At 42.4% G+C, this 14,689-nt stretch overlaps 1 protein-coding gene across 10 annotated transcripts in view; it reads right to left on the bottom strand.

Annotated features, from left to right (window-relative positions):
- Positions 1–14,689, bottom strand: part of HIVEP1 (HIVEP zinc finger 1) — a 151,823-nt gene that overhangs the window by 73,123 nt on the left and 64,011 nt on the right. For all 10 annotated transcript variants that reach the window (XM_053248797.1, XM_053248792.1, XM_053248787.1 and 7 more), the window contains one exon: positions 948–1,001. In XM_053248797.1, the coding sequence (XP_053104772.1) occupies positions 948–1,001 (54 nt within the window). The remainder of the gene's footprint in view (positions 1–947; positions 1,002–14,689) is intronic.

Raw genomic sequence — 14,689 nt, 5'->3', positions numbered from 1 at the left:
TTAAATGCAATACAATCCTAATGCAAAGAGAAATTAAGTTTCTTAATTCAGAAGATACAGTAAGTTATTTTACTCCACATGGCCAGACCAGATCGGAAATAAATAGACACATTCATAAAGAATGTTTCTCATCAACTATTATTAGCCATGATAACTATGTGGAATTTCCATGTTCAGAAGCTATATGCCTTTGAATACCTGATGTGCGGGGGACAACAGTAAGAATGGCTTATGCCTTCATGTCCTGCTGTGGTCTTTCTGAAAGCCTCTGGCTGACCCCGGTAGGAAACAGGATTATCAGCCTTTGGTCTGATGCAGCAGGGCTCTTACATTCTTGTAAAATCTTACTAGATTTATTGTATGTTATTTTACAGAAAGAGGTACACAAAGGCTGATGAGTTCAGCTGTGTCTGCCTTTTGCTGACAAGTCTCCCTTTATAGCCAACTCATTACAGTTTTATCCTACCTGCCCCCCTGTGGCAAGTTTGGTTGGCTATCTGATGATCCATTCTTGAACTTCTAGTTGATCTCACTCATTCACAACTGCAAGCTCTTGCCACTACATTCTGCTTCTGCCGACTTTCCCATATTCACCCATTCTGAATGGTTGCGGTTGGGACAGTCTGTTTTAACCTATAGCATTTCAGAGGTTAATGTGCACTGATTGAATACAAGGACAGGCCTCTGTGATTGCAGAATAAGCAGCCATTGCCACCAGTAAATACCCTCTATACTTGATTGGATGCATGTGCATTTCGTACTCCAATCTGAGCACCCAACTATAGAAGTAAAGTGAGAATCAGCCCTGTCTGTGGAATGGAATAAACATTCTCTTTACAACATGATGGCAAAGCAATGAGGTGTATTTATAAGTTTTAACACCAGAAGGTCTTATCCACAGATTATTTAAATGTGTTTAGTTTATGGAGGACAAGAACAGTGTTTACCTTTCTGTGGGTCCTCAGTTTCATTAAGTTCTTTTTGTGCTTCTTCAATTTTATCTGAGAAAAATAAAAGAAAACATCAAAACTAAAAGCAAGATTTTGAACATCAGTAGTTTGACTGCATTTGCCTTTCTGTCTGCCATAAGCAAAAGACTATTGACATTATTGAAAGATTTACCAGTCCTTAACTACAATGCTAACCCTGTCCACTGGTAGACCATCCTATGCTGAAAGCTTATGGCAAGCAGCACATTTAAAACTAGATATACAGTGCAATATTAAAATATCTGAATTAGTCTATTAGCACAACTCATCACTGGCTTTACTTCTAGCTATAACTGTCACCTCAAAAAATTAATAGTGTTTCCAGGAAAATGCCCACACTCTAATGAAAATCCAAGAGAGATAAGAAGTTCTTTATTATGGGATAACACCAAGATTACTGGTATTCAAATACAGTATATGGGTGCTTTCAGATTATGTTAAAGACCACAATGTAACAAGAGAAGAGGTAGTCTCAACAGTATCAAGGGTTTAAGAAATTTAAGGTTTCAATGATGCATTTTAAAAACAACCAGAATAAAAACTTCAAAGGTTTTCAACTCTAAGAGATCTTATTTTCTAGGTCACAGTCCTCATTTCTGGGTCCTGAAAGTTGGGCTGTCCCGTGGGTGTGGGGGGGAAGACTGCAGTCCAGAGAAAGCATAAGTGCGAGTGGCCCCAGTCATGTCCCTCACTTTGAGGAAGGCAGCCATTCCACCTCCTTTGCTGTGCCCCTTAGTCATGCACTCCGAGCCTGGCCTGCAGCCACTTTGCTAGATAGCGGGCTTGCAAGAGAGAAAGTCAGTCCTCCATCTAGCAAACCGGCTGCAAGCCAAGCCGGGAGAGTGCGACAAACACCACCACTGGCTGGGCCAGCCTCACCTTCCTCAGACCTTGGGCGCATGTGCGCGCACACCCACACCCTGCCACTTTTACCCATCTCACAGCTGGGCCAGCACCTCCTTCCTCACTTGCTGTGCGCCAGTCTCGTCCCAGTTGCGCAGCACAGCCTGACCTTCTAGGCAAGCTGTGCAGAGGTCTTGGAGTACAGATCCCCACCGTTGGCAAGGGAGCACTCTTGCCAGCCACTGCTGCTCTGCATTTTGACACCCGTTCGCAGCCTGCCTAGAAGGCAGAAATGAACAGGGAAAGCTTCATGCGAGGGACCCGGGACAGTGCAGGGCTCTGGGCAGCCACCCTGAATTGCCCTTCTAAGGGACGGACCTGCTGGAAAGAATGTGTCAGAAGGTGACAAAAATTGCTAGTAAAATATAAGCTGCGGCAAATTTAAACAGTCTCTTTTGTATACCCTTGAGAGGTAAAATGTACATAGGGTTTAAATTGGTGCCTCTTTTCAAACAAATTATGAGGAACACCAACTTTTTAAGAAGTCTCTTAAAAATCACAAACTTTAAAAAGATTATATTTTGTTAGTCATGAGGATCATGTTCTATTTACTTTGATTCCACTGGCTAAGATCTTTTTTTTTTTTTTTAAAGAATACCGACTTCAGTCTAGTTTAATATTCCCACAATACCTTCATGTCCACATCAGTCATCTTTACCAATAAAGTAATCAATATACCCTGCCATTCTGAAATGGTATACTGGCCTTAGTTTTTCTGAGCCTCTATCGAAGAGTTACTGATCTTTCCCCTGCCATTTTCAGCTGCCTTTGCTCTAGCATTGGCCTTTCTTTGATACATTAAAATGTTGATTGGAATCTTCATGTTGGTACAACATCCCATTTTAGGTTATAATACCAGGATGGCTATCAACGTGCCCTCATTCTAAGCACTTACTGATCTGGCACAGAAAGGGAGACTAGATGTGAGCACTGTAAGATTATTTCCCTTAGGGGACAGAGCCGCTCTGGGAAGAGCATCTAGGTTCCAAGTTCCCTCCCTGGCATCTCCAAGGTATGACAGAGAGATTCCTGCCTGCAACTTTGGAGAAGCCGATGCCAGTTTGTGTAGACAATACTGAGCTATATGGACCAAAAGTCTGACTCAGTATATGGCAAATTCCTATGTTCTCATGATCATTTCCACAGTGCCAAAAAACAGTTCTCTTTTTCAAGAGCTTTTCAGCACTCCATGCAAAAAGGTTTTTCTAAATTGCCTTCACTCTTCATTGCCCTTAGTGATGTAGGTATAGTCACAACATGATGATACCTGACTGGGTGTGGAATCAGCAACCAAAGAAGAAAAGCAGCACCAGCAATAGCGGAAACAAGATGCCAAATACGGTTGGGTGTTTTGGGGCTGTTTTTTGAGGGTGTGTGTGTGAATATTCAGCAAGTCTTCCCCCCCACAAGGGAATTCCCACTACAGAGAAACCATTAGTTTTAACACCAAATGAGGATTTGGGGAGGGGGAAGGGAGATGAATATTCAAAAAGTCTTGTGCTTTTTCAGAGAATTCACACTAAACAAAAATCACTAGTTTTAACCCCAAATGCCAAATATTTTCACACAGCCCTGGTTTTGCTCCACTTTAATTTTCTGCTCTTATTTCTCACTAGTTCCTATTCTTGCGATTTCAACCTTCCTCAACTGCTCAAGAACGTCCTAGCTCCTCAGACTGATCTCTGTCATTTTCTGCTACTCCTAACGCCTGAAATCTATGCATGATTTTCAGAGGCGTAACTAGGGAAAACGGCGCCCGGGGCAAGCACTGAAATGCCCCCCCCGCCCCCCAACATACTACATTATACTTAGGTTTTTCCTCACAAGCACCTGCCGCCGCCGCCGCCAAGCCAGGCCACTGACTGGCCGCCAGGCGCCAGCAAAGCAACGGGGGGGGGCGCGGGCGGCGCAGAAGGGACCGCTCATGGGGGAGGGGGCGCCGACGCGCTCCCTTGACTGCTGCAGCGCTGCTGCACTGAGCAGGAAACATTTGTATTAACAAAAAATTAAAAAATATTTAAAAATATTTTTTGTCATGGCGCCCCCCACGTGACCAGAAAAGATTGCGCCCGGGGCATGTGCCCCCCCGCCCCCCCTATAGTTACGCCTCTGATGATTTTGAAATCAAAATGAACACAACTGCCTTTCTTCACAATCAGTGTTAGACAAATTTGACATTCCCTTTGCCAAGACATATTACATTACAGAGGCTTAGGCTGGTTTTCCAATGCAAAATGTAGAGCTGATTAGGCACAGAGTAAACAGCAGCATGTCTGGCATGCAAACACAACTCCTAGGCATATGAAACTCTTATCTGCACGTATGGTTTTCCTTTGCACATGCACACCACACTTTTAAATCTTGGCTCTAGACTACAAGCCCTACAGAGTAAGGGTCTTTTACTTTATAGGGCATCATCAACACAGAACACACAGCATCTATTCTTTTACCTATATATTTAATTCTCTTAGACGCCGATGCGTAGGGATTCGTGCGGAGGGATGCATGTGGATGTTTGGCCGTGACCAATGAAAGGGCGGGGACAGAGCTGCTGCTCAGCAATGGACGAAGAAGAAAATGGAGGAGGAAGGGAGAAGCCGGAGGGGACAGAGGAGACTAGCCCAGGCATGGTAATGGAGGCGGTGGATGGACGAGGAGGATGAAAGGAGAAGCCAGTAGGGACAGAGGAGACTGGCCCAGGCATGGTAATGGAGGCGGTGGATGGACGAGGAGGATGAAAGGAGAAGCCAGTAGGGACAGAGGAGACTGGCCCGGGCACGGTAATGGAGGCGGCGGGCGGACGGGAAGGAGGAAGGGAGAAGCCGGCAGGGACAGAGGAGACTAGCCCAGGCACAGTAATGAAGGTGGAGAGAAGAATGGCTCAGGCATGGTAATGGAGGCGGAGGCGGAGGCAGTGGGCAGACGAGGAGGAGGAAGGGAGAAGCCGGCGGGGACAGAGGATACTGGCCCGGGCATGGTAATGGAGGTGGTGGATGGACGAGGAGGAGGGAGGGAGAAGCCGGTAGGGACAGAGGAGACTGGCATGGTAATGGAGACGGAGGGGAGACTGGCCCGGGCCTGGGCTGGTTTCTTTCTTATGTTTATTTTTAGACTGTGAGCCCTTTGGGGACCGGGATCCATCTTTATTTTTCCTATGTAAACTGCTTTGGGAACTTTTGTTGAGAAGTGGTATATAAAATATTTGTAGTAGTCATCGTAGTAGTAGCTGCAGCAATCAAACTCTATAAAATAAATGCCTTTGTCTTGGTACAAGCTGCTTTTGGCCACACAGTGCTATTTATTTTTTTAATTTACATTTTATATCCGACTCTTCCTCCAAGGAGCCCAGAGCAGTGTACTACGTACTTGAGTTTCTCCTCACAACAACCCTGTGAAGTAGGTTAGGCTGAGAGAGGAGTGACTGGCCCAGAGTCACCCAGCAAGTATCATGGCTGAATGAGAATTTGAACTTGGGTCTCCCCAGTCCTAGCCTAGCACTCTAACCACTATGGCAAATAGTCACAGCCTGAGCCACTCACTCCCACATTTTACTGCTCTGGCATGTCCCATTGTTTCTGATGACCACCTACACAGCTTGAGAGAGAAACATAAGACTTACCGTGAGTGTTTCTCTCTACAAAGTGTACGGAGGTCATCCAGCCCACTCGTGGATCAAGCAAATTGGTTCACTGGTGGGTCTTTCTATCTGCCTTCTTTTTGTACCTCTCTATGTACACTCTACTGTGGAGCTGTGGCCGTTCTGGAACTGGGGATCCTGCTCCCAATGCCTGCTGGGTGGGAGACTGGACTTCCTATTTCCTGATCCTTCTACCTGAATCTAACCTGTCTACCAGAAGCAAGTAGACAGAGGATGATAACCCATTGTTACTTATGACCTCCTACACGGAGTGAGAAATCACACAGCAAACCTTCCGAGTTTTATGGACTGCTTATAATACAAATGGTGGGTCATAAACATAATGAATACAAGACCCAGAATCGAAACTGCATCATTTTTTAAAAGTTTATGCCCAAGTGTCTTGAGGCCAGGGGGATGGACATGCATAAAACTAAAGGTAAAGATGTGTCGTCGAGTCAGTGTCGACTCCTGGCAACCACAGAACCATATTGTTTTCTTTGGCAGAATACAAGAAGGGTTTCCCATAGGCTCTGGTAACATATCTCATTTGTTTAAGCATGTGCTCATTTTCTTAATGAGGCTGAACACAGCATTTTAGGATGCCACCTCAAAATACAGCACAACCTCACATAGTGGGTCAGGAAAAGTACACAATCTAGGAGTATGCATGACGCAGACACATGGAAACAGCGTCAAGGGAGAAACAGTCAAGTTAGCACATTTTTAAGCTACCTCAGTCATACCAGCAAGGCTGGAAACCCTGAGTTGAAACAAATAGTTATGATGAAAATGTTCTGTATGCAACAGTTTCTTCCATCAAACACATTTTGAAGCACTGAAGTTGCAAGTCCCGCCCCCTTTGGCACTTGTCTGAAGTTCTACAATAGACCGAGATTCAACATTTCCCTTGATGCTTAAGCTAAATTAGATTTTCATGTCCTATCATTGGGTAATATGAACCATCATGCACACATCCCTTGCATATTTCAAATGTTTTCTCCTAGTTAAACATTCCTAGATCCTTCAAGCCAGTCATGGAAGGCAGGCATATTCCCAGGAAGTAGAGGAAAGCCCCCAAGGGATTAATAACTGGGATGTACTAAAATGAATGACAAGAATACCCACTGAACATAGTGGGTGCTGTCTAAAGGTCCATTGGAAATGTTGGGAGCCATGAATACCAATTGATATACCAGGCCTCTATAGAAATGAATGCATTAGTTTTTACTATATCCCTTCATAACAATAAGATATGATAGCAAAATAAGGTACAAAGTAAATGAGGAAAAAGATCATAATTTAACCTAATTTTGAAATAAGAGGTTTTGGCAAGTAAAATTTGTTTAAATAATGGGTGATTGAACTAGAATTTCCTGGGGAAGTTTCAAACAGCAAGGTTAGTTTTGCTTCATATGTACTTGGCCTCGTGAGCAAGACTTAAAAAATAAAAAGCAGTACTGATACTGGGCTTATGCCACCATTGTTAAAGAGTGGAAAAACTTGCATAGCTGATCACCACTGTCAGTAACAGCACTGCTTATGAACCTGTGGGGTGAGTATTTTTTGGAGCCTGTCAGCTCACACAGCCCCAATGATCTAGGGCCAGCCTCATAAACCACAAATAGGTGGGTGGTTTACCACGAGTGCTATGGTCTGCACTCATTACCCCCCCACACACACCCCTTCTAATGCATATATCAAAAAGGTATTTATAAAAAGCCTTTTGATTTTAAAAATGTTCAAGGTGGCTTCCAAACCAAAACCAACACAACACATTAAAAATTACTAGAATAAAAACCTCAGTAAAATACATAACAGACACATAAGTGCTCAGTCATTTTAATGTGATACATGCTTTACTTAGGAGGATCAGTCTTCCTGCTGGAAAGAGTAGCGAATTAGCCTTGAGCTACTCAGCTGCATAAGGGTTTGTAGGAGCACAGTCGTTAGACACCACTGTTTATTGGCTGCAAAAGCGAAACAGCTTATATATTGAAAAAGGTTGCATATTTATGATTAGATTGTTAACACACAATAGGATTAAAAATACTTTGTATGATGTCTACCCGTTTTTGTTGCTTTTAAAACGGCCTCTCTCCAAAATAATCTATGCGTTTAATCTAAATGGCAAGCAGCCATTACACAAACCACATGGTAGCAAAGAAGGTGAAAGGTCATCAGCTCAATCATTAGATTAAGACATCCATTTACAGAGCACAAGTAGCATTACATAATGGATTTACTTCTCCTTACCAATAGCCACCATCTCATTAGTTTCCCAGAACAGGGTTTGTTACTATCTTGAGTAAGACATTTTCTGCAATGAGTGGTATTTATAATTTCTTTCAATAATGTAACCATACAAAAGCTGATACTGCAAAAGTGTCAGGGGATGGGGGGAGGAGTGGTGGAAGTTCTGGCTTTGATTTCTGCAGCAGGAAGGAAGAGGGATTGCTTTCTTTCTTTTTTAAATTTATTTTTCAGTTTTTATGCCGCCTTACATAAAGCATCCCAAGGCGGTTTACAAAAGTTAAAATACGATAAAATTCCATAAAAATCATTTAAAACCTTAAAAGGTTTTAAAGGATTCAGAACCTCTCTTTTATGGGTACTGTATTCCACACCTTTTGTTTCTGAATGCTATTAATCCCAAACTATCCTTTAAAAAAATCTTGTTTGAGAATTGTTTGGCCCCGGGATATGAATTGCATGAAGATGGTAGTGAGCACACGTTATTACTTTATTCTAATTGGTGAGAAGCTGCACTGATGGGGTGAACAACGTAAGATAAGTTTAAACTGAGCAACTTTGTGTGTGCTTTCTCCCTTCTTTGCTACTCAGATGGAGTTTAATTTAAAGGGAATGTTTACGTGCATTGAATCTTTCAGGTTAGATGAGAGAAGGCGATTAATAGGATATACTACAACAAAGGTCTGTGTGCAGCTTCCTTTCACAATATATGTCTGGATAGATCAGTGTGGTAACATTAACTAAGTTTTTAATCGCATTTGTGAAACCACAGTAACAGAACTGGTGGTGGCAGCATTACAGCCTTCCCACAGCTGTGTATGCTACCCAGAGAATGTGTAAAAATTTAAAATAAATCCTGAGGAAATGATAAGGCAACTTCAAGTAGAAAATTCTGCAGAGCAGGAAGTGTTAAAAATGCACCTACCAGTGGTTAGGCATACGTATGGTATTACAAAGAATAATTCATTCCTGACATTTGGAATAATGAAGGAACAGTCTAATCAATTATGCGACACGGGTTGATTAAAATGTATTTATGTGTATGTGATACCAGGAGTCTGATTTTGACTTTGTACTCAATTTAGACAGAAGACAATCAGGATTTCTAGATTCAGAAGCCATCTCTGAACTATTGCTAGCAGGTGGCATCGGCTGCCATGTGGATTTGTAAACCCGTTAACTTCTAACCTCAGAGGTTCAACTCTGCCTAAACTCAAAGGCCTTCCAGATAAAAGGGAAATGCTACAACTTTAAATGCTTTATTTTTACTTCGTAAAAGCCTTAAATATCAACTTTCATTGCCTTAGTTCTTGGAGACAGTATCCTGTGGGGAGGGGAGGAAATTATGTTGACTGTTTGGCTTCAAAGCTAGTCTACCTAGATGTTTAATTACCTCTTTGATGTTGAAGGAAAAAATAGAATTAGTACCTATGCAACCACATGGGAAACTGTATTATAATTAGCCAGGATCGTATGGATTTGCAGTGTAACAGACTTTGTTCTACCTGCTGTTCTGGCTAACATTTTTTTAAAAAACAAACCTGTACCTATCTTTCAGTTTGAATTAATCATCCATTATTATGGTTGAATACCAGAAAAAGAAACCTAATACACAATAGAACCAGCCAGAAAAATAAGAATACATTTTACACATTAAGGATTGCCATACATACTTCTTTCTCAACTCTTTAAAAAAAAACAACCCTTAAATTCTGGTTGTTGTAAAGATAAATATTCATTGTATATACTGCTGCACAAAATTTAGCTGTGTTATATGTAATAGCAGGCTGCCTATCACAATTTAAAAAGCAATGTAAAACTCATTTGAGCTTCCTGGGTAATGCCTTTAAAAAGGTGTAATTTATCATGGAGTTCTCTTTTAAAAAAAAAATCACAGAGAAGCAAACCGTGGGCAACTGGAGTGCACCTGAAGACTGAATTTTCACACGTAGACTAGATTAGTGTGATCTTCAGTCACACAGTCTCCAGGTTTTCTAAACTGACCGTTAATATAAATTATGCAAGCCATCATGTGCATGGGAATATTTTATTCTTCTATTAAATACATATTAAAAGTTGCCCTGAGCTATAGGACACAGCAGTACAACTCGAATGCCTTTAACTCCCCAGACTCAGACAGGTATAACTTACCCTCCAGGATTTCACACATGGGAACAAAGACACTCTTGAAAGTACAAGGGCTTAGTACAAAAATGTTTCACTTTTGGTCATCAGTAGCCTATTTCGAGTAGATGTACACACACAGAGGCCTCTAGGGGGATTCCAAAATGGCCCACAATATCATTGTGGAAGTCCTTCTGTAGGCTTTAGAGCCAAAATGCTATACATTTAACCTTACCAAGTGACCCAAGTGGCCTTACCCCAAATAATCCCCAAGTTTTTTCTTCCAGCATTGGTTTGTCACGTGGGATTTTAAATGTCATATCTGTGCCAAAAAGACTCAGAAAGTCATATCACCTAAAATACACACTGTATAGCAGTATCTTCTTTTCTTTAAACCTTCCCCCTTCCGCAGCACACACACAACCACCAAACAGTATCAGAAGCAGTAAACCAAGCCACTTAAGATTATTTCATTTTTCACTTGTGCTCTAAAAAACATGGAAATATCTACTGCAACGTGCTGCAACTGCTGGTTGCCAGAAGTGAAATATTTTAGCACTATTTGCAGGGCTACTGCATCTGCAGGAGGCATAGCATTTTGGGGTGTGTGCAGAAGAACAGCAACATTGTGAGGTTTATTCTGCTATGTTGTCCCCCCTCCAGAATCTACCCACCACCACCAAGGGGTTTCTTTCCTTGGCTACTTAGATCATTTCAGGACATTATCATTTGCTCTGCTTCCCTCACCCTCCCCTTTTAAGGGATTCTTCTCCCTTATAGGGTCTGTCCTTTTAGCATTATAGCTCCGTGTGCCTTCAAGCTTTGGTTACCCCACTGCTGCAAACCAACATATTTTTTTGTTCATTGGACATTTCACATGTGTGAGCCTGGAGGTTTAAAATACAATTAAAGGGTTGTTATATCTGGAAAAGGACTCTCTGGGCCTAAGATCTGAGAGAGCTACAGCCAGTCAGAATGGATAGTCCCAAGCTTGATGAACTGATCATCATCAGCCTTGATGAACTGACAAGCTTGATGAACTGATGATCGTCAACTACCTTCTAAGGCAGTTTCAGATGTTCATATCTCCATTTGGTCAAGCAGGTTCTACTAATGTGCCCTCTCCGCAGCTATTTATCTTCTGGCTTGACTTTTACCAATTTTTAATTGTCGTGTTTTATTGCTTAGTGATTTCAGCATTATTGTTTCATTTTGCACACTTTTTGAACGTTGTATATTGAAAGATGGTGTAAACAGTAAATCAATAAAATAAGCAAGTATACACCCCCCACCCTAGTCCACATGTATGTGCCTTGACAACATCCTTTCTGCAAGATGCATCATCGTTTAAGCCCATTTTACAGTTGGATATTCTCTACTTCATGAAGGTAAGAGGCCATAAAGCTTTTGGGGGGGGGGCAGTACGATCCAGAGCCGCTGGGGCAAGAGCCAAGAGCCCATGCATCCATGCACTGGTGAACTGTGCTCTACCACAGAGCTATGACCTTGTAAACTTAAAAAACAAACTTTGAGTATATAAACTGTCTTGTACCAAGTCAGACCATAGATCCCTTGAGCCCAGCCCTGTTTTCTGTGATTGCAAGCCCTTCCTCCAGGTCTCAGGCAGAGAGAAGTCCAAGAAAGATTTCTTTCTTCTCAGCCCTGCTACCCGAGAATAAAGTGTTGGGATGGAACCTGGCACTTTCTGTGTGCAAAGCAGGGACTCTATCATATAGGTTTTCCCTGTACATAGGAAGCTGCCTTGCACTCAGTCAAGAGGACTTTGGCCCACCTAGCTCAGCATTGTCTACCATGACTGACAGCAGCTCTTAAAGCTCCTCCTCAGCTCTGATACCCAAGAACCTTGCAGCTAGAAACTGAACCCAGGACCTTCTGAATGAAAAGTGTATGTTCTGCACACTTAATTCCTTAGATTAATGATACAGTGTGAAGAAGTCCTTCCTTTTCTCTATCCTAATTCTCCTGCCAATTGGCTTCATTGGATGACTCCTGCAATGAAAATGAGGCAAATAAAAATGGGGCAAGGAAAAGTTGCTTGGAGGCTGTTAGTCCTCTCTTTTGTTCTAGATTGTTGCCAACTTAGCTGAGGCAGAGGAGCAGCCAAGGGATCACATAAGAACATAGGAAGCTGCCATATACTGGGTCAGACCATTGGTCTATTTAGCTCAGTATTGTCTTCACAGACTGGCAGCGGCTTCTCCAAGGTTGCAGGCAGGAATCTCTTTCAGTCCTATCTTGGAGAAGCCAGGGAGGGAACTTGGAACCTTCTGCTCTTCCCAAAGCAGCCCCATCCCCTGAGGGGGAATATCTTACAGTGCTCACACATCAAGTCTCCCATTCATATGCAACCAGGGTGGACCCTACTTACCTAAGGTGACAAGTCATGCTTGCTACCACAAGACCAGCTCTCCTCTCTTCCTTGGTGGATCAAGGTGCCATCAACCTCCTTTTAGCCCAAAACAAAGTTAGCTGTACACTGGGCCCCCCAAACCTAATTCTGCAGCAGGCCCCAAAATTACTAGAACTGGCCCTGACTATTTGACACTAGGACCCTGGGCTATGAGCATGACCCGGCAGACAACAGCAAGGCCAATGTAATCTAGACCCAAATATGCTGCAAGCAGAAAATAGAAAGCTACACGTACACAATAGCAAATTGTTCCAAGTAGTGCTACAAGTCAAATACATACAAGACACATATATGCACTATATTGCATTTACAGCATTTGGAGGATATTAGTCCCATTTAACAGATAAGGACCTCAAGAAACAGCAATAAATGACTAGCCAAAGATCAGTCAGTTAATCCATGGTAGAGGATTATGTTTATGTTTATTTTTAGATTGTGAGCCCTTTGGGGACAGGGTTCCATCTTATTTGTTTGTTATTTCTCCGTGTAAACCACCCTGAGCCATTTTTGGAAGGGCAGTATAGAAATCGAATAAATAAATGAATAAATAAATAATAAATAGAGGATTCCCAAGCAGAACAAGTAATACAAGGAAGAAGTTCCTCTGCATATATGCAATGCTTTTTCAAAGAAGCAACTGCAGTCTCCCCACAACCTTAGAATCTGAGAGCAAAGCTTACAGAGTAATGACCAATCTCACACATACACTAAAGCCCTAGCACCTCTCTTCAAATGAAGCACTGACCTAACCTCCATTACCAGCACATACAACCCATTTTGTTTCTCTTCACCCAACAATCTACTCCTAGTTTCCTTCTTCAATCCCCCCGCTACATTCTTCATGAAAAGGTTTCTATGCACACAACCCTCTTCTTATTGCAGCTTTCCCTCAAACTACCTCTGAGCATATGCAGCATATTTTTTCTTCCAAATGCAATCTCTTGCCTCCTCACAGTTAGAAGTCAGTCAGTCATTTTATTAGTCAGCAACCAGACCAAAAGTACTGTAGTTATAAACGTACAATAGAAATACACCACAACATGAGATAATATCACCTAAATGTTTGTTTACACACACACCTCTCCCCATCCCCTGCTCCATTAGACAACCAGTAAAACCATCACCTAAAGAGAGTGATGAAAGAATTCAGGAGCACGCTGCCTTTGAACACAGACTTAGTCCAGGGTTTTCAATAGGGGAGCTAGGCCCATGCTCCTTTGCTTCCATAAAGTAATCTACTCCCAGTTTCCTCTCCCTGACCTCAGCTTCCCTTCACTGGATTCCAGCAGTCCAATTCTCTCTCTCTCTCTCTCTCTCTCTCTCTCTCTCTCTCTCTCTCACACACACACACACACACACACACCCCTCTACCTTACTTACCATTTTCTTACTAACTTACAGTGAGAAATGGCACTTGAAATTTTTTTGAAAAGCTTAATTCCCAGGGCACTTAATGAGCAGTAATAAAATACAATAAGATTTAACAAAATAAAAGTATAGTGGAAACAACAATACTCAGCTAACTGACATGCTGAAAAGCCTCCCTAAAGCAGGCATTCCAACATTGCAATCTCTCCAGTCACTGCCGAACTTGAGAAGGCAGGGGGAACTCTTCAAAGATTCTTCTTGGATTACCATTGGTTTCAAGCAAGTTCATGCAGGAGATGGCTGTGTCACAAGAGACTCCTTTTTTGAATTGAGCATCCCCCTCGAGTCATACTGGAGGCAGCCACAGAACCTAATGGCAAGCCTCATTTTAAGTCCAAGCAAAGTCTTGCAACCAAGAGTAAAATGACTGACTGAATTCTAAGTATGTGAGTAGGCAAGAGACTGCAGTTGTGATGAAAATACACTGCATGTGCTCAGAGGTACTTTGAGGGAAAGCTGTAATAAGAATAGAGTTGTGTGCAAAAAGCCTGGGAAGTAGGACATAGCATACATGCACTGTTTGCATTCTTAATGTAATTAAGTTTTTTCTTGGAGTAAACAGGGGTTTGGGGACAAGAGACACATCCCAAGAGGCTGAGTGATTGAACCTTAAGATGCAAGACAAGTTCCAAGACAGCTAATTAAATCTGGTGTGCCAGAGCCCTTTTCTTTTGTTGCTCTGTCTGAATGGCAGACTCCCTACCTATGTATTTCCACTGACCCCTCAAATAAACATTTCTAATTGTCTCCCCTTTTCTTGAACTTTCCCACTATTGCTAGCAAACTCCAGAAGGAAAACCCTCTAGACCAGGGTTTCTTAACCTTGGGCCTCCAGGTATTGTTGGCCTACAATTCCCATCATCCTCAGCCACAAAGGCCATGTCTGGGGACAATGGGAGTTGTAGGCCAACAACATCTGGGGGC

Source organism: Hemicordylus capensis, chromosome 4 (assembly GCF_027244095.1).
Source record: "Hemicordylus capensis ecotype Gifberg chromosome 4, rHemCap1.1.pri, whole genome shotgun sequence".
NCBI classification, from domain to species: domain Eukaryota; kingdom Metazoa; phylum Chordata; class Lepidosauria; order Squamata; family Cordylidae; genus Hemicordylus; species Hemicordylus capensis.
This window is presented reverse-complemented; position numbering and strand designations above follow the sequence as displayed.